General features: G+C 36.7%; 1 protein-coding gene across 6 annotated transcripts in view; it reads left to right on the forward strand.

Moving 5' to 3' along the window:
* CCPG1 (cell cycle progression 1) overlaps window positions 1–19,975 on the forward strand; it is a 43,309-nt gene that overhangs the window by 11,100 nt on the left and 12,234 nt on the right. For 3 of the 6 annotated variants that reach the window (XM_047766292.1, XM_047766289.1, XM_047766290.1), the window contains exons 2-8: window positions 5,592–5,660; window positions 8,386–8,506; window positions 10,453–10,529; window positions 12,731–12,935; window positions 14,685–14,780; window positions 16,568–16,819; window positions 18,409–18,420. In XM_047766292.1, coding sequence (XP_047622248.1) covers window positions 5,601–5,660; window positions 8,386–8,506; window positions 10,453–10,529; window positions 12,731–12,935; window positions 14,685–14,780; window positions 16,568–16,819; window positions 18,409–18,420 — 823 coding nt within the window. In that variant the 5' untranslated portion in view covers window positions 5,592–5,600. The remainder of the gene's footprint in view (window positions 1–5,591; window positions 5,661–8,385; window positions 8,507–10,452; window positions 10,530–12,730; window positions 12,936–14,684; window positions 14,781–16,567; window positions 16,820–18,408; window positions 18,421–19,975) is intronic. The other 3 variants (XM_047766291.1, XM_047766293.1, XM_047766294.1) reach the window with 3 other exon arrangements.

Raw genomic sequence — 19,975 nt, forward strand, 5'->3', positions numbered from 1 at the left:
CCACCACCATCTCATCTGGATTATTGTAGTAGCTTTTTGCAAATGGTATTCCTGTTTCTGCCTTTGCCCCCTCACAGTTCTGTCTCAATAGGGTAGCCAGTGTGGTTTTTCTATTCCTTTTCTGAAAATTCTTCTGTGACTTTGTTTCATTGAGAGTAAAAAGTCTTAAGATCTGTAAGGCCCTCCATCATTGTCTCCCACTCTCTTATTTCTGCCCTCATCTCTTCCTGCTTTCCTATTAGGCCACTCCTCTTCAACCAGATAGGCCTCCTTGCTCTTTCTCAGAGATAGAGGCTTGGTTCTAACTTTGTACCTACTGTTCCTTTGGTCTGAACACTCCTCCTCCAGTTAACTACGTGATAATTCACTCACTCATTCAAATCTTTGCTCAAATATACTTTCTCAAGAGGGCTTTCCCTGACTATCTTTTGTGAAATTAAGCCTCTCCAAACCAGAATTTTCTATTCTCTTTTTTCATGTTTTCTCTGTAGTAGGAAATACACCATCAAACACACAAAACACTCTTCCTGTTTTATGTTGTTTATTAGATGACTCCAATGTGAAAGATGAGATGCATAGGCCAATTGAGATGATTTTAATTCAGACTATTGCAATAGGGAGAAGGTTCATTAATGAGGAATATCTCATTAATGAACCAAGGAATTTTGTTTTTGCACTCATTTTATTGAGGTATGTTATACCTAACGTAAACATTTAATTTCATAAAATGTTGAATGGTCTTATAATGGATTTGAAACCATCTTGATGCGGCCTCCTCTTTGTCTTCTGGAGTAGGATAACTTTTTGAAAGTTTCCAGTCCATTTGTTTGAAGGTCGTTCAGCATTTGATTGTAATTTTGTTGTTTTTATGAGAGAAGGTGAGCTCCACTCCTCCAATTCTGCCATCTTAATCCCATCTCCCTGAAGAGACTCATGAACCAAGGAATTTTAATAAGAGGCAAGCAAACAAGGGACTTAAGATGGGTGGAAGTGAACCTTACCTGGGATTTTGTGAGGGCAGGTTGGTCCTTTACAGTTAGCTATTTGTCAGAACACAAAACAGGATGGGTAAATTTCTCAACCTTCCTTGCTTTCCTGAAGCTTAGACAGATAAAGTTAAACATAGTCAATTACTAATAGAATTTAGCCTCAGGAAGGCAAGACTTTTTTTTTTTTTTTTTTTTCCTGTCTTTTTTAGGACTGCACCCATAGCGTATGTAAGTTCCCAGGCTAGGGGTCAAATTGGAGCAGTGGCCCCTGGCCTCGGCCACAGCCACAGCAACAGACAGATCCGAGCTGCATCTGAGACCTATGCCACAACTTGCCAGCAACACCGGATCCTTAACCCATTGAGTGAGGCCACATATTGAACCTACATTCTCCTGGATACTAGTCAGGTTCTTAACCCACTGAGCCACAACGGGAACTCCAAGACACTCTTACGTATTTTGTAGATTGGTATATTTTTAGATTCTCCCATGCGCTAAGAACTCAATAAATAGTGAATGAACAGGTAGATAAAGGAGTGACTTTAAAATAGTATTAACTGTAGGCCCCCTATGTGCTGGAGAGTGTGATTATACTAGTGCAGTATAGTACTTCTACCGTTTAGTAACTTTGTAAATGAGATATGAGAAACCATGAAATAAATTTATGTCCTAACGTGATTAGTATGCTCTATATTCTTTATCGAAACCATATGTCTGTAGTACTTAGTGTCAAGTGCTCTTCCATAGAGTTCTACAAAATCTTAGATGTGAAGAAATGTTCCTAGGATTTATGAAGTGAGAGTCAATGTAAATGACTTGTTTCTCTTCTGGAGGCTCTTGTTATTGGAGTTTGGATTTTATCTTGAAGGCACTGGAGGCTAATTTTAAATGATAGAGTGATTAAGTGATGAGATTTATGTTTTAGAATAAACGAAGTAGGGCAGCCTTGGTAAGGAGTGACTGGGGGGTGGAAATTGAAACTGAAGACACTGTCATTGTAATTGAAGTGGGAAATGATGAACTAGGGTTAGGAAGTAGATAAAGATTTAGGCTTGATGGGCTTTTTCTGGCCCAAGGTAAGAGTTTTAGTTATCCCAAATGCAGTTATCCTAAATCCTAAATTTTTGACCTGATGTTTGGTGGCTTCTGCTTGCAGCTGGATTATTTTTAGCTAATGCTTTTTTCTGAGATAACAGTAGGAAAATGATCTTGAGTTTTGTAGGTGCTGTATTTGAAATGGCTGAGAAGCCTATGAGTGGTCATCCAAAAAGCAGTGGGGAAATACTTGTCTGGAGATTTGGGTAAAGAAACTACCCTAATGAGTGAAAGGAAGCCTGCGTCTAGGAAAGGATTTCCAGTTTATTGTTTTCATTAGTACCTTTAGCTTTATAACTCTGTATGATTTTTTTACGCCTTTGTAAATTTCGTATAAACTCTGGTGCTTATTTCTAAGTTATTAGTAAAGCCCTCTAAATGGGATGGATTTTTGTGTTCAGCTGTGGGTCAGAGTAATGAGGAGAAGGACCTCATGGTTTCCTCCAGAATTTTGAGTTCCTTGAGGAACAATTTAGCTTTTTTTGTGTGTGTCTTTTTAGGGCTGTGCTGATGGCATATGGAGGGTCCCCGGCTAGGGGTCATTCTGAGCTGTAGCCACTGTCCTACGCCACAGCCACAGCAATGCGGGATCTGAGCCACATCTGCGACCTACACCACAGCTCACGGCAACGCCAGATCCTTAACCCACTGAGCGAGGCCAGGGATGGAACCTGTGTCTGCATGGATGCTAGTCGGGTTCCCTAACCACAATGGGAACTCTGCTTTTTTTTTTTTTTTTTTTTTAAGGGCCACACGTCGCATATGGAAGTTCTCAAACTAGGAGTCGAATTGGAGCTGTAGCTGCCAGCCTGTGCCACAGCCACACAGGATCTGAGCCGTGTCTGCAGCCTACATTGCAGGTCATGGCAAACGGGGCCAGGGATCAAACCCTTGTCCTCATGGAATACTAGTCAGGTTCATTACCACTGAGCTCTATAAAGAATATAGAGCATACTAATCACGTTAGGACATAAATTTATTTCATGATTTCTCATGTTAGAAGTGTGTCACTAACTGCATCATCACCCAGATGTGTGTTTATCTTTTCTCTTTATTGAGTGCCTAATATGAGTTAACAGACAAGTAAACAAGCAATTACAGCACAATATTCTATTTTAAGTGGTAAATTAGGGAAAATACTAGTCTTTGGCGATATGGTCAGGGAATGGTTCACAGTCATGCCTTAGTTGAGATGGGAAGAGTGGGCAGGGAGTTTGGATGGAGGTAAGAGAGAGGGTGAGAAACTCTATTGAAAGTAACTCAAAGCCCGTGAGTTAAGAGAAAGCTAAGCTTTTTAGGAAAATTGAAAAGGCTGGGGGAAGAGGGAGGGAAAGGAAGGAGAGGTTGAGATACTAGAGACAAAAGTGCTTGATATTCAAGGCCTGTGGGCATTATCCTGAAGGCTGTAGGAAAGTTTTAACACCTGGGGCACATGGAAGTTCCCAGGCTAGGAGTCAGAGCTGCAACTGTAGTCTGCACAACCATAGCAACGCTGGATCTCAGCTGCATCTGTGACCTACACTGTAGCTTGTGGCAATGCTGTATCCTTAACCCCACTGAGTGAGGCCAAGGATTGAACCCACGTCTTCTCAGACACTCTTTTGGGTTCTTAACCTGCTGAGCCACAACGAGAATTTTGAAAATCATAGCATTTTTAAGGAATGGCAAAATATTGCCATTTTAGGATGATAACTGACTATAATGGGGAGGTTCAAACACAGTGTAACTTTCGGAGTTGGTGTGTCTTGGGTGGGGTTCAGAAATTTACTTTTTTGTGCACCCAACTTTTTGAAAACAGCTGAATTAAGAGGGTTCTTTAGTAGGGCTGTGAATTTTGCTTATTCAAACTGTTACTCTGGTGGTGTAGCCAGTAAGGGAATTTTTTTTCCTTCATTTGGGCTTGATGTCAAACTTGTTCTGCCTCTGAGACAAGTAAACAGAAGTAAACTGGGATCTGATTAAAGAGGGCTCCTTGATTTGGGAAATACAAATATGTTAAAGTCCCAGTTTAACTTTTTTTTTTTTGAAATGTTTTCTTTGTTAATCTCATCTCCAGAGCAATTAGGAGTTTGTTTTTGCTAGAAAGCAAAAGCTAAGGACTATCTGTTTAAAAGAACTGTTTAATTGGAAATTTCAGAAATTACCTAGATAAGGGTAGGAGATATATACACATTAAATATCCTTAATCTTTTAACCTAGCAGTTTTGGGAGGTCTTTATGAAAATAAAGAAGTGAGATGGAGAAGCAGTGAGGATATGGGCTATTAGGGGACTTTAGGAGGTGGGGGTTTGCAAAGGCAAGGAGAGAATCTTTCACCTGAAGAATGAATGCTTTTTTTTAGGCTTCAGCCAATTTTCTTAATCTCAAAGACCTACTATAGTTCTTTTTTTTTTTTTTTTTTCTTTCTGCTTTTTAGGGCCGCACCTGTGGCATATGGAATTTCCTAAGCTAGGGATCAAATCTCCACAGTTGCCACCCTGCCACAGCAATGCCAGAGCCAAGCCATGTCTGTGAACTACATATACCACAGCTCAAGGTAACGCCAGATCCTTAACCTGCTGAACGAGGCCAGGGATTGAACCTGCGTCCTCAAGAATGCTAGTCAGATTCATTTCTGCTGAGCCATGATGGGAACTCCTGGTTCCATATTAAATTGTTTAGAGTAGAGTTCCCTTAGAACACTAACCATCAACTTAGATATAAATGGGTTCTCAGTATATATGCAATAATAAGCAATAATAGAAGCATTTGTAAGACTTATACATATAAAACAAAGTCACTAAGATACCATTTACTTTAAGGAGCTTGATTTTGAAATTTAAATGGTCATTTCAGAGAAAAAGGGTAGAACAAATCAGGTAGAATAATCACTGTGTGCTGGTTTAGGGCTTCAGTCTATCTAGGTTATTGCTAATGACCAGATTTCTAACCAACTCCTGGTCTTTTTCTTCCCCTGTTTTAATCCAACTGAAGTATTACATGGTTATTTTCCTAAAAACCATTCCTTCCCTTCTTGAAGACGTTAGTTGCTTCAAAACACAGTAGAGTTCATTTTGCTTGGCCTTGAAACTCTTCCATTTCCCCCACCTGGTTTCTTCAGCCATGATTTTCACACTGTACTGTTCATTGAAAACATAGGCTTTTACTCTTGTTGACTCTTCCTCATTTATCATTCTCTCAGCAGTTGACTTCCTCCCAGTAAAATTGTTTTTTTCTCCCTTTGAGTCTGTCTGTCCAAATAGTCCATTTTCTTTCAGGCCCAACATGCTGGTTCTTTCCACAGTATGACCACCTAGACCATTCTAGCTAAGGAGGATCTCTGTCTTAAAAGAATTGCGTTTGTTCATACAGGTCTGCAAGCCTGTCTTGTATGGTAAACCTGTGGGTGGGTTGTCTCAGCTTAATCTGGAAGACAGTAAGCCACTTTTTGTACTGGGGTCACATATAGTGCTTCCTATAGAATTTAAAAAGTATGTCCCACATGTCAATATGTTTTTGTATTTGTAGACCTGAAAAATGTCTGAAAATTCCAGTGACAGTGATTCATCTTGTGGTTGGACTGTCATCAATCATGAGGTATATGCTATTTAATACTTTTTATAAGGAAGTTTGTAATATTATGTGTTAACAGTGATATAAACTCTCGGTTCTTTGAAGGCCAGTATTTTTTATATTTAAACTTAAGGTTGAATTGTCTATAGCTGGGGCATTTTCCCACACACGTTATGCTTCACTGCTGAAAACTCTTCATGAGCCAGCATCTTCAACATTACTGTACATTGCTTTCCTCAGCTTTGAGACATTAGGCAGATAATTTATTGAGGGTTAGTCTCTGTGCTTTACTTACATTCTCCTATAATTTTAAACAACCCTTTGTGTTATGGGATTACTTTCATTCTCATTTCATAGTTGTGAAAATCAAGTCTTACATTTAGAGAGGTTAAGTAATTTGGCCAAAATTATATAACTAGAAAACACCAGAGTCTACGTTAAATAGACCAAAAAGGAGTGTGGAGAACATGTGTTTCACCTATAGTTATATTACATTAAATTATGTTATTGCAGAATTTGGCAGGAAAAGGACTATGGCTATAACTCTGTCACAAAAATGAATTTTATTATAAAAGTATGGTGTTACATATTATACCTAACATTTTCTCACATGGGTTGTGTGTGTGTGTGTGTGTGTGTGTGTATTTTTTTCTCTTTTTCCGGCCGCGCACACGGCACATGGAGGTTCCCAGGTTAGGGATCGAATTGATGCTACAGCTGCTGGCCTACACCACAGCCACAGCAGCGCCAGATCCAAGCTGCATCTGTGACCTACACCACAGCTCATGGCAAGGTCAGGGATCAAACCTGAAAACTCATGGTTCCCGGTCAGTTTTGTTTCCAATGTGTCACGACAGGAACTCTGGTAATATTTGTTAATTACAGAAAAAAAAAATCATAAAATACTGATGAATAGCAGCAATAAGATAAAACTATCTGTTTAAAGTTTTAATGGATTTAAATATAGTTTTCCTGTTTGTTTTTAGCATCTTTTTAAGTCTCACCAGCTTTCCTTCATCAATAAAAGTTTTGAATGGCATTTTTCACAGTTGCTTTGATAATTTAAGGTTTAGACAGCTGGTTAGTCATGTCCTGCAGAAAACAACATTAGGTGTTCCTGCTGTGATGCAAGGGGATCAGTGGTGTCTCTCCCATGCTGGGACACAGGTTCCATACCAGGCCAGCACATTGGGTTAAGGATCTAGCATTGCTGTAGCTGCAGCATAGGATCTAATCCCTGTCCCAGAAACACCATATGCCTTGCGTGGCCAAAATAAAAAAGATTGCCTTTTCTGTAAGAAAATTTTAAAATTAATAGCAGCTGTACTGGTTGAATTTGGTGTGGTTTTCTTTTTTTTTAATAAATGACTTCTATTTTTAATCTGTATTCTCCAAAGCTTAGATCAACTTTCAGAGAACAACTTCTCCTTCAAGGATAATGAACAGTGTAGGAGCAGCACATTGGTGGGCACCTGCAGTGTGAAGCAAGACAGCAAACCTTTCTAACACTTAAACGATGTGTGTCATTTGGGTATTCTGTATTAGGGATGCCTTGCCACAGAGTTGATCGTATTTATACATTTTCCCCTCACCCTCTATATCTTGTTAACAGGTTCTGCTCTTTCTTGCTAGTGTCTATTATGTGTATTTCCTTTCCCTTTATCATTGCTACTATTCTGATATAGGCCAGAACTGATTTCCCCAGTGACTCATAATTCAACCTGAACCTTGTGTTCCCAAAGCCTTATATTCAGAATTTTCTTTAGGACTCAACTCAAACCCACTCCTTTAATGAAATCTCAGTTTTTGCTCTTATAACTTCTGTGTGTCAGAAGAACTTAGACTTTTTGATTTTGTGGATTAGTAGATTATAGGAAAAATGGAGGGCGGAACATGGAGAAAGGCAGAATCATTAGTGGATAACTTTATTTTGCTAGTTAAGATGAGAAAAAATCCATTAAGATCCACTTTTATTACAGAAAAGATAGTCTTATCATCAAAGTAGGAAGGACAACCTTGGAAGAATAAAAAGAGTCTAAAATTTTATAAGGAAAGTTTACTCTGTTAATCTAATAGGTTAATTTTAATCCTTGCTCTTAACCTCTTTTAGCTTCTTGTTGCAATAATAAGTAGTTATTTGCTTGTGGCTATTTCTCTGAATAGGCTATACATTTTTTTTTCCCTTTTCTTTTTTGGCCGCCCCTCAGCACATGGAACTCCCCAGCCAGGGATCAGATCTGAACCTCAGTTGTGACATAAGCTGCAGTTGTGGCAACACTGGATTGTTAACCCACTGTTCCAGGCCAGGAAGTGAACCTGCATTCCCACATTCCCAAGATGCCACTGATCCCATTGGGCCACAGCAAGAACTCCAAATCTGTAGATTTCAATTTTTATACCCCATGGCACCTGACAAAATGCCTTGCCTATTGTAGTTCCGTAAGTGTTGAGTTAGAGCAAAGTAATAGAAATAGGTAAGTTTAGAAAGTTATCATCCGGGATTCATATTTATTACTTGGGCTTATAGCATAGAGTGTTTAGCTTTGGCTGACTTCTAGAATCTAAACCTGTGGCTTCTCCTGCTATTTCCCTGCCATAGGTTTTTCTGGACTAGGTTGAACAAAAGAATACTGTTCCTTTTGGAATATAGCAGCAACTGAAGCATATAATAATGGAAGCATGTACACATATTTCAAATCTAGCTTTGTGTAGTTGATAGACAGATAATTGATTACTGCTTTTTCTCTAGGGGTCTGATATAGAGATGGTAAATTCTGAGCCTGGTACAGCCAGTGACAGCTGTTTGCTCACCCCAGAATGTTCATCTTTATCGCAAGAGGAGCTGCAAGTATTGCAGTTAGAGCAGGGAGGTAAGATGTTAAAGTCTGATTTTTTTTTTTTTTTAATAGGATATGTGTGTGACATTACCAATCTTGCTTTCTTTCTAGGTGGGCAGCCTTTCTGGCTAGTCTAAATGATGAGGTCACTAAAAGACTAGAATTTCAGTGTAGATGAGGCAAGCAAGCTTAAAGAACCCAGTGACACCAACCTGCCCAGGAGTTTATTTGCAACTATAGTACATACTGAGGCCGCCATACAACTCTTTGGTACTGCTAGTGTAACCAGTAACAAAGTATTATTAATCTTGATTAAGACTAGGGATATACAAAATTTTTTATTCATCACAAATGATGTACTAAACACTTCTCCAGTTATCACACTTCAGAGTACCTTTGGTTATAGGTGGTAAATGGTGGTCTTTAACTGCTGTATTGCATTGCTGTTATGTATACTTCTGTGTGATTTTATGCCCACATTAATTAGACATAGAGAATTAAGAAACCCAGATAATTACTGTGTATTCATCTTCATATTTAAATTACTTCTTAAACTTCCTGTAAAAAAAACCCCTGAATTAAAATGTAAATGAAGCATTTCTCCCACAGGAGAATAAAGCAGATATATCAAGGCTAGAAATAAAAAAGATTATATCTGTTAATTATGTTTTCAACCTGTTTGTCGATTGCTTTTCTTATTTGTTTTTTTTTTTGTCTTTTTGTTGTTGTTGTTGTTATTGCTGTTGTTGTTGCTATTTCTTGGGCTGCTCCCGCGGCATATGGAGGTTCCCAGGCCAGGGGTTGAATCGGAGCTGTAGCCACCGGCCTACGCCAGAGCCACAGCAACGCGGGATCCGAGCCGCATCTGCAACCTACACCACAGCTCACGGCAACGCCGGATCATTAACCCACTGAGCAAGGGCAGGGACCGAACCCGCAACCTCATGGTTCCTAGTTGGATTCGTTAACCACTGCGCCACGATGGGAACTCCCTGCTTTTCTTATTTGAACAGTGACTCTCCTCATCGTTCATGGGTCAGAGATCTCTTGAGAATCTGAAAGCTATGGATGGTTATTTTCAAGAAATACATATATTTATGTTTGTAAAAAAATTATCATACTTCCTCAGGAGTCCTTGTACCCAAGTCCACCTTTGTTGAGGAGTTATCTCCAAATTTATATTCTCTTAGAGGCTATATAACACACACAAAATGTGCTTTATTATTATTATTTAGGAGGGGTTAAATTATGATAGAAAAATGATGAGCAAAAAAATTCAAATCCACCTATAATTCTTTTTATCTGGAGATAATTTCTGGTAACATTTGGTGTTTTCTTTGCTGTGCATAAAACCTGATGTTTATTATATACTATTTTATTATTTTTAGCTTCTGCTAACATTTTATAGCCTTTTTCATTAAAAAATATGACATGAACTCTGTTCACTTTTTTGAGAAGTTTCTTATAAACTATATTTGCTGTAGTAACATTATCTTATTTTTCTGTGTTGAGTCCTTGTTTTTTATGGTCTATTTTTTATTGTAAAGAGTTTGTAATTTTAAGCCATAATTTTGATTCTTGTGTTATCAGTATAATGATTGCCTTGCATTGACAGCCTTTAGAATAGTGATACCTTTAAGAATTTTGAGTATAAGAATTCAGGAAATGTAGCATCAGTTACCTGAGGCATTTCACAAATGCCTTGGATTAAGTACCTTGGAATTGTAATGCAGAGACTGTTTATTTAGAGATTGTACTTTTTAATAGATTGTGAAATGAATTCAGTAGCTAAAATTATCTTCTGACAATTTTTACAGAGGTCTTTTTAGCAACAGTAAAGTGTCTATTTTAATTACATCTGGCATTTCATTAAATATGCTTAAAAAATTAGAAATAGAGTTTATCTACCCACATTGTAATATATTCAGACTACAAAAAGTTGATGAAATGTAATTAAATTGATCTTTGTTTTACATCAGAGAGCAGCCAGAATGGCACAGTATTATTGGGAGCATCTACTTACCCGGCTTTGGAGGAAATGACGTCAGCACTTAAGGTAAACTTGTGTTTTACTCTGTGGACATGATTAATAGTGTTTCTTAGAGAATACTAATTAAGGCTTCTATTTCTAGTTGTGCATTCTATTTGTATTTGAATTATAAATAATTTTTGTTGAAAAATGTAAGATGCCACCGACTGGTCAGTTTAAAGATGAAAGTTACTTTCTATTTTAATTCCTAATTAAGTGAGCTGTCTTTTAATTTAGAAAAGCGATTTCTTGGTACCATGTTAAAGACCTATTCATTTAACCTCTAACATTTCTTTGGAAATATGTTGCCTTCTTGAATTACATTGAGAAATTAAAGATTCATATCTAAAATGGAGATTAGTTTTAAAATTTGAGAACAGGGAGTTCCCATTGTGGCTCAGTGGTAATGAACCCAGCTAGTATCCATGAGGGCTCAGGTCCAATCCCCTGCCCCACTCAGTGGGTTAAGGATCTGGTGTGGCCATGAGCTGTAGAGTAATTTTGCAGATGAGGCTCATATCTGGTGTTGCTGTGGCTGTGGTATAGGCTGGCAGCTGCAGCTCTGATCAACCTTTAGCCCAGGAACTTCCAGGTTCAGCCCTAAAAAGAAAAAAAAAATTGAGAACAAACTAGATCTTGTCCTTATATGGTGTAGCTGTTGAAGTTCATCAGAAAAAAAATTTTCTTTCCAGTAATTTTTGCCTTTATTTTCAGCTAATAAATACCACAAAATGTTTTGTGTATATAAAAACTGATGCAGAAAGTCTTGGGATGTAACCAAGTTTTTTTTTTTTTTTCTTTTTTTCTTAGGGCCACACCTGTGGCATATGGAGGTTCCCAGGCTAGGAGTTTAACCAGAGCTGTAGCTGCCGGCCTACACCAGAGCCACAGCAACACCAGATACAAGTCCCATCTGCAAAACTACTCCACAGCTCATGGCAACGCCGGAACCCAAGTTTCTTTAACTATATAGTAGGAGATAGGATCATAAAATAAAAGAAAATATGCATAGTTCATTCAATAAAAATATCTTCTGTATAGTATTTCTTGTATCAGGATGACTACAGCCTGACCTAGAGAATCTACAAATCTAGGGATTCTTTTTTTTTTTTTTTACATTTATATGATTTTAATTTTTTTCCATTGTAGTTGATTTACAGTGTTTTGTCAGTTTCTACCATATAGCAAAGTGACCCACTTTTATGTATTTTTATACATATATATATATTCTTTTTTCTCACATTATTCTCCATCATGTTCCATCACAAGTGACTAAATATAGTTCCCAGTGTTATACAGCAGGATCTCATTGCTTATCTACTTCAAATGCAGTGGTTTGCATCTATTAACCCCATATTCCCAGTCCATCCCACTCCCACTCCCTCTCCCTCCCCTTTGGCAACCACAAGTCTGTTCTTCAAGTCTGTGAGTTTCTTTCTGTAGAAAGGTTCATTTGTGCCATATATTAGATTCCAGATATGAGTGATATCGTATGATACTTATCTTTCTCTTTCTGACTTATTTCACTTAGTACGAGAGTCTCTAGTTCCATCCATGTTGCTGCAAATGGCATTATTTTGTTCTTTTTTATAGCTGAGTAATACTCCACTGTGTATAAATAACACATATTCTTAAGCCATTCAACTGTCAATGGACAGTTAGGTTGTTTCTATGTCTTGGCTTTTGTGAATAACACTGCAATGAACATATGGGTGCATTTTTCTTCTTCAATGTAAGCTTTGAATTTAATCAGTTTTTTATGGGTTCCTTGACTACAGAGTGAATGCCTAGAAAAACCCCAAAAAACTGGTGAGAAATTAATCCTCTCCTTTCTGTGGACGGTGGGTTTCTCAGCTTCTGCAGCCCATGATGATAGACAGCAGTTCGATTTAATTCTGAGAGAGAGTTGCCAAATTTGATGTGTTTTCAGACTACAAGATGAGCCTCCTGGGAAGGATTTTTATTTTATTTTATTTTATTTTGGCCACATCTATAGCATGTGAAAGTTCCCAGGCTAGGGATTGAACCTGCACAGCATTTGTGACTTGTGCCACAGCTGTGGCAACGCCAGACCCTTAACCCGTTGTGCTGTAGGGGAACTTCCAAATATCTTTTATTTTAAATCCTGTTACTGTGCTGCTTAAGTACCGTTACATACTTTGAACCATCTAGAAAATATAAGGCCTGGCATAATTGTTGAATTTGTCTCTAAAATTATGATTCTTCAGGGAGAGGAAGAAAAGTTACTTGAGGACAACCTCTATTTTGGAACTGTCAGTGATGATTCTGATATTGTTACCCTTGAGCCACCTAAGGTAGAAGAAGTTGGAAATCAAGAAGAAGCAATAATTGTTAAAGAAGAAGAGAGTCCAGAAGACTTTAATATGGGTTCTTCCTCTAGCAGCCAGTATACGTTTTGTCAGCCAGAAACTGGTAAGAACTACATAATGAATACACTGATGGGAGACTTAGGATTCCTGTGACCACATTTTATATAATAGCTTGTTTCCTGACCCTGAATGTCAAGTTTTGAATATATTTGGGTAAAACTCAAGACTTTTTGTAAAATCTAGTATACCTACAGCCTAGAGCACAGTAGTCCAGTAAATACCATCTTTTATCATTAAGTAAAAGACAAAGAAAAAAAATGGCTTCAGGGAGATTTATTCATGTCTTAAATGCTCCAAAATGTGTTTGACAGTTTTTAGGGCTTTAGGAGTAGGAGATTGAGCTATTATACCTAAAAAACAGGAGAATATTAAGATTGTTAGTTACAGTGGTACAAATTTTGTATTGTTGAAATAATGAAAGAAACTTTTTATTGAAGCCTTCCAGATCTATTTAGTTATTAGTCATTCAACAAACATTTATAGGGTGCTGCCATGTGCCACATAGCGTTTAAGGAGCTGGCAAAACAGCAGCATCCTAAGGCCCCTGAGCTTTGGATCTTTCACTTTAGATTGAGTTATGAAAATGTGCATATTGTAAATCTCATTCTTAATGCAGTTAGTTAATGTTTATTGTTCAGTCAAAATCATTTGGAGGTAAAATGTGAGTTACTGAGCTAATTCCCTTCTACAATTCTTTGGCTGGGTTTTAGGGATACATATGTAACATTTGTTAAGGTAATATAATATTTAGACACAAAGTTACTGGAACCTCTAAGAAGCAAATCTGTAATTAACCCATGGTTATTAACCCCCAGTTATAATTTATGGCTAATTATAGAAGAGACATCTGGGAACATTGCTAGTGATAACAAGAATTTTGTAATTTGATGCAAAAATAGGAATGTGTAGTGTTTATGTCAGATCATTTTCTTAGATTTTACCATTCTTTGTTACATTTGCCCAAATCAGACAATGGAATTTCTTCTGTTATTCCAATTTAAGCTAATAAAATTTAAATAGAGGTTAAACCAGATGCTGTTTAATTTGAGAATATTTGTGAGCCAGAATATGTAGTCAGATTGAAGCCAGGAGCATTGCATAAGAGTCCAAGCAGACACTTAAGAAGTGATGCTACACGCTGTTGAATTTTTTTTCCCAGGAACTTTGATACTTCAAAGCACTAGTTTCAAATTCTAGTTTTTAATCTCCTTTCTGAATTTGGATTTCTTGATTCAGTTAAGCAGAATATTTTTTAGATGTATTTTTATCCATTGCTATCCTTCCCAAGGGAATTACTTATTTCAATAAAGAAAATGTTAAAAAGTAATAAAAAATGACATTTTGACTATGTTGAAAATATATATAAATCAGTTATCAAGAGTTTTTATTCTGTTTCCTTAGCCCATATTTTTCTAGGTTGGTTAATTTCTTGCTAACTTTGCTTAGTTTTGTTTTTTTCCTTTCCCTTTCTTCTCCACCCTCTATAGGATTTCAGCTTCATTTTTTTTCTTCTTATGAATTTCATTCTTGTGGCAATAATCTTTTTGTTGATTTAAGAACATTTCCCACTCCCTCCATGTGACACTGTCCTCTCCTTAGGAAGCAAAGTTGGTAGGTGTAGAAAAGTTTGTATTGTATATGTGTTTTTTAAAAAGGTATGACTGTTAGATTTTAATGGAGCACAAGTGATAATGTTAAGTGATAATTGAAATAAGTATTTTCAATTCTCATTTTCCTTTATATTCTTTATAATAAAGCTTTATACATCTTTTTTCCTGTTTATTCACAAAAGAAAGGTGGTGGGAGAAGCTGTGGAAGATTCCTGAATGCATAAGGGGCTGGGATGATCAGCTGAAACACCATGTTCCTAGCCAACTCGCTTTCCAAGGTGGTGTGACTAAATCTGATCAGCTTTTCTAGAGCTGAGTGTGCCTAGTCACATTTACTATTTACTTAGTGCTTTAAAGATATCTATTGTAATCTTTGATACTCTGAACAGGTGTTCAGAATTGATCTTGTATTAAAGCTGGCTAAGCTTATTGCATGCCTTTGCATTGCTTGCATCTTGGACTGTGGGCCAAATTAAGCTTTGAAAGAAGTTTAAAAATCAAAATATTCCACCTATCATCTGTATGGGTTAAAAAAGATGGAAGCATTAGATAATATTAATATGGGTTAGGCTTGTTTATTTACTTAGAGTATATAATGGAAGGCAATATAGTTAATATAGAACTGAAAATTTAAGAGAATTTGACAAATGGTTTGTTTTATATTTACCCACCTTAATAATGTCAGAAAATCTGACTTAAATACTCCAATTATGATCGTGAATGCCTTTGTATTATGTAATGCTTTGTTAAAGTCTTCCTTTCTTTCTCTTTGTCCAAGAAATGTAACCTCACAGCTGAGGCGACGACATCTTGGAAAAACTAGTGATCAAGAATAACCAGATAAACATGATGGGCATAAGGGTTATAGCCAAAAGATCTCTCAGTGGCATCTTTATCACTAAATATTAGGAATATTCATTCATTCAGTAGTGCCTTCTGTCTTTGTGTTTGTTGTTGTAAGTGTAAAAGTTAACTGAATTCTCCAGGATCCATCTTTTAAAAGTATTACCTAACCTTAGTCACCAGCTTTCCTGTGGCACAGATACCTTGTCTTCTGAAGAACTTTTTTGCTTTTAGAAGCATGAATGTTTGTTGTTTTGGAGCTCTTTGTATCAAATTCAAGTTCACATTTTATCTTTACTTTTAGTGCTTTTTTTTTTCTTTGCTTGGCCTAAGGAAACTATACTGAGTCATCTAATCTTCCTTGCCAGCATATAGTTTACTGATAGATGGAACAATGTTAAGAAATTATACATTTGAAGAAGTTGAAGATGTTTTTCTCAATGGCTATGTTTCTAGTACTTGAGATTTCCAGTACTTTTAGAGTTTTTTTCAATTTGTTTTTCTTTATTATTCTTTTCATGAAGGTGCAGCACCAGACTAGTCCTTAATATTGGAGATAGCTATTGTGTCACTTCCTCATGCTGACATATTTACTAGAGGGTAAAGTTAACAACCTTCTAGTAAGAGTGGCAGTCGAAGGGAAGGGCTCATCTGACTTCTGGAAACCTGTGTTAAACTATAGTGCCTTGAACCTTGATATTAGGCTCATAGGATGGAAATGAAACTAGGGACTAGATATACTCAAGGAACCTTTTGGTAGTTACTGTCCTTTTAAGTCACAGGAACTGATTATATACTTTCCTGTGTTCCTTTACCAATTGAGATTTAATTACCTCCATTTGAAATTGAATGAAGAGATAGAGGTTTTTTTACCCTTCTAGAAATGGTATTTGTGCCTCTAATAGCAATAAAATTTAACAGGCTACGAGAATGATTGTTCTAATGACGTGAACTAGAAAGTTTAAAAACCCGAAACACAAAAAACCAGACCTTCAGAGACCCCAAATATAGTTAAAAGATTCTTATGTATTACCATTGAAATCTTTGGCTTTATGTTGATAAACTTGAAAACTTGAGTTTTTGTTTATGTCGTGCTGTTTTTGTTCTTGGCTGTTGTATGTAAAACGGCATGTAGGGATGGCATTGATTATTCTAAATTCTATTTACTGGGAAAGCATTTATAAAATATTTAATATTTATCTACATTTTTCTTTTAAAATAGTATTTTCATCTCAGCCTAGCAATGATGAGTCAAGTAGTGATGAAACCAGTCATCAGCCCAGTCCAGCCTTTAGACGACGCCGTGCTAGGAAGAAGACTGTTTCTAGTTCAGAGTCTGAAGAAAGACTACTTGCTGAACAAGAAACTGAACCCTCTAAGGAGCTGTGTAAACGTCAGTTCAGTAGTGGTCTCAATAAATGTGTTATACTTGCTTTGGTGGTTGCAATCAGCATGGGATTTGGACATTTCTATGGTAAGTAAGTATTGAGAATTTGTTATACATAAACTGATTGCATAGTGTAGAGGAGGCACTTATGAAGAGTGCCTCCAGGGATTTTTTTTCATTGTCATCCTTGAAATATATGACCTTGGAAAGCTTGTACCTATTTGAGCCTTAGATTTTTTTATTTGGATAATGGGGATAGTGTTGCCTATCTCAGAAAGATGTTTGCACTTAAATTCAGTAGTATTTAAGAAATTTAAAGATTGTTAGCACATATGTATTAAAAAGATTAAAAATCTGAAATGCCTACAAGTTAAATCATTTTAATTTAGAATCACAGTTAAACTATTTTTTTGTTGTTTGTTTGTTTTTGGCTGAACTCCCAGCATGTGGAAGTTTCCAGGCCAGGGATTGAACTTGCACCACAGCAATGACTGAAGCGGCTTCAGTAATGATACTGGATCCTTTTTAAAAGAAATTTTCATTTTAGGGCCACACCTATGGAAGTTCCCAGGCTAGGGGTCAAATCAGAGCTGCAGCTGTAGGCCTCCTCCACAGCCATAGCAATATCAGATCAGAGCTGCCTCTGTGACCACTTACACTGCAGCTTGCAGCAACACCAGATCTTTAACCCACTGAGCAAGGCCCCGGATCGAACTCCTGTCCTGGGTGCTTTTGTTGGGTTCTTAACCTGCAGAGCCACCTGGGAACTCTGATGATGATGCTGGATCTGTAACCCAGTGCACCACAAGAGACTCCTAAACTAGTTTTAACTGTGACTTTATTAAGAGATTATGTAAATTTCAGTTGAAATAGTTACATTTGAAATGTCAGTATAATTGGTGCTCATTATTTTTACCTTCAGGCTTTATATTTTGTGACCTTTGTTGCCACTTCTGTGATTCATGTGATATGAACATTCATTCATTTTATCCTTTGCTCACTATTATCCTTGTTAGTTTCTTTACATTGATTAATTATGTCCTTAATACAAAGTTTTCAAAGGTATCTTGGGTGAAAAGAGAAAGGATTCCATGTGCTCTTATTTTCTTTTGGCGTGCTATTCCTTGAATCTTATTTAAGGTGTATATATGTACAAATTAAGAATGTTTGAGAACTGAAAATTCATACTTTTTACTTATTAGAATTTTAAAATAGGCATTTTAAACAAATATCTTAGATCTTCAAAAATTTCAGTTTGCCTTATAGTAACTACTTTTAGGATTTTTGCCTATATAATATATAGTTTAGCTTTCTGAACAATTGGTTTTGCTAGTTCCTTCTAACTATATGTTCCTTATGACTGAAGAATTACTTGTACCCTTTGTTGATTTGTGGAAAAGATGTATTCTTCAACATAGTGTAATATTAGAATAAACGTAATGAAGACAGTCAGTACTTGTTGAAAGTCAGTCAAATGTATTTCTCCTTGTATTAATTTTATATTAATAAAAGTAAGTAAACTCCTAATAGATGCCTGCTTGAGTTTGATACTATAATTTATATCCTCCTTGAAGTTTGTTGTAAGGAGATTTGACTTTAAATACACATTCAACTTGTTATCTAGCTAGATCAGATATGTGAATATGTTTTTTTGAGTATGGTTTTTTTCCCTGCAGGTAAACATGGAGGTAACAAAGGAGAAGGTCTTATTTAATTTTAATCTTCTTTCTTACTAAAAAAAACAAAGTGCAGTGATTTAATATTAATCCAGATTGCATTTAAACCCTACCAGTTTGCATGACTTTTAAGTATTTTGTAAAAAGATCAATTTAGGAGTGCTTTCAAAATTGAGAAATTATTGCCATTATTTAGAATTTTGCTTACTTATAAGATTTACTTTATTAATTATATTTAATAAAGTATATTCTTGTAGTGGGTCAAATTACCCTTTCAGAATAAGAACAGCCTTTTTTTTTTTTGTCTTTTGTTGTTGTTGTTGTTGTTGTTGTTGTTGCTGTTTCTTGGGCCGCTCCCTCAGCATATGGAGGTTCCCAGGCTAGGGGTTGAATCGGAGCTGTAGCCACCGGCCTACGCCAGAGCCACAGCAACGCGGGATCCGAGCCGCGTCTGCAACCTACACCACAGCTCACGGCAACGCCGGATCGTTAACCCACTGAGCAAGGGCAGGGACCGAACCCGCAACCTCATGGTTCCTAGTCGGATTCGTTAACTACTACTGCGCCACAACGGGAACTCCAGAACAGCCTTTTTTTAATAAAACATTTTTATTATAGCTTTTTTAATAAAACATTTTTATTATAGTTGATTTACAGTGTTCTGTCAATTTCCACTATAAAGTCATACATTATTTTTCTCGCATTATCCTCTATCCTGTTCCATTGCAAGTGATGGGTAGAGTTCTCTGTGTTCTATAGCAGGATCTCATTGCTTATCCACTCCAAATGCAATAGTTTGCATCTATTAACCCCAGACTCCCAGTCCATTCCACTCTCCTCCCCTCCAACCTTGGCAACCACAAGTCTGTTCTCCAAATGATGAATTTGTTTTCTATAGAAAGTTTCATTTGTGCCATGTATTAGATGCCAGATATAAGTGATTATCATATGGTATTTTTTCTCTTTCTGACTTACTTCACTTAGTGTGAGAATCTTTTGTTCCATCCATGTTGCTACAAATTGCATTATTTTGTACTTTTTTATGGCTAAGTAGTACTCCATTGTGTATGTGTACTGCATCTTCTTAATCTGTTCATCTGTCAACGGATATTTAGCTTATTTCCAAGTCTTGGCTATTGTGAATAGTGCTGTAATGATCATAAAGGTGCATGTATCTTTTTGAATGTAAGTTTTGTCCAGATATATGCCCGGGAGTGGAATTGCTGGATCATATGCTAGTTCTATATTTAGTTTTCTGAGGTACCTCCATATTGTTCTCCATAGTGATTGTACCGATTTACATTCCCACCAACAGTGCAGGAGGGTTCCCCTTTTTTCACACCCTCTCCAGCATTTGTTATTTGTAGACTTAATTAATGTGGCTATACATTCTGATTGGTGTGAGGTGATACCTCATTGTAATTTTGATTTGCATTTCTCTAATACTTAAGAGATGTTGAGCATTTTTTTCATGTGCCTATTGGCCATACATATGTCTTCTTAGGAGAAGACACCTATGGTCAATTAATCTTTGACAAAGGAGGCAAGAATATAAAATGGGAAAAAG

Source organism: Phacochoerus africanus, chromosome 2, assembly GCF_016906955.1.
Source record: "Phacochoerus africanus isolate WHEZ1 chromosome 2, ROS_Pafr_v1, whole genome shotgun sequence".
In the NCBI taxonomy this organism is placed as follows: domain Eukaryota; kingdom Metazoa; phylum Chordata; class Mammalia; order Artiodactyla; family Suidae; genus Phacochoerus; species Phacochoerus africanus.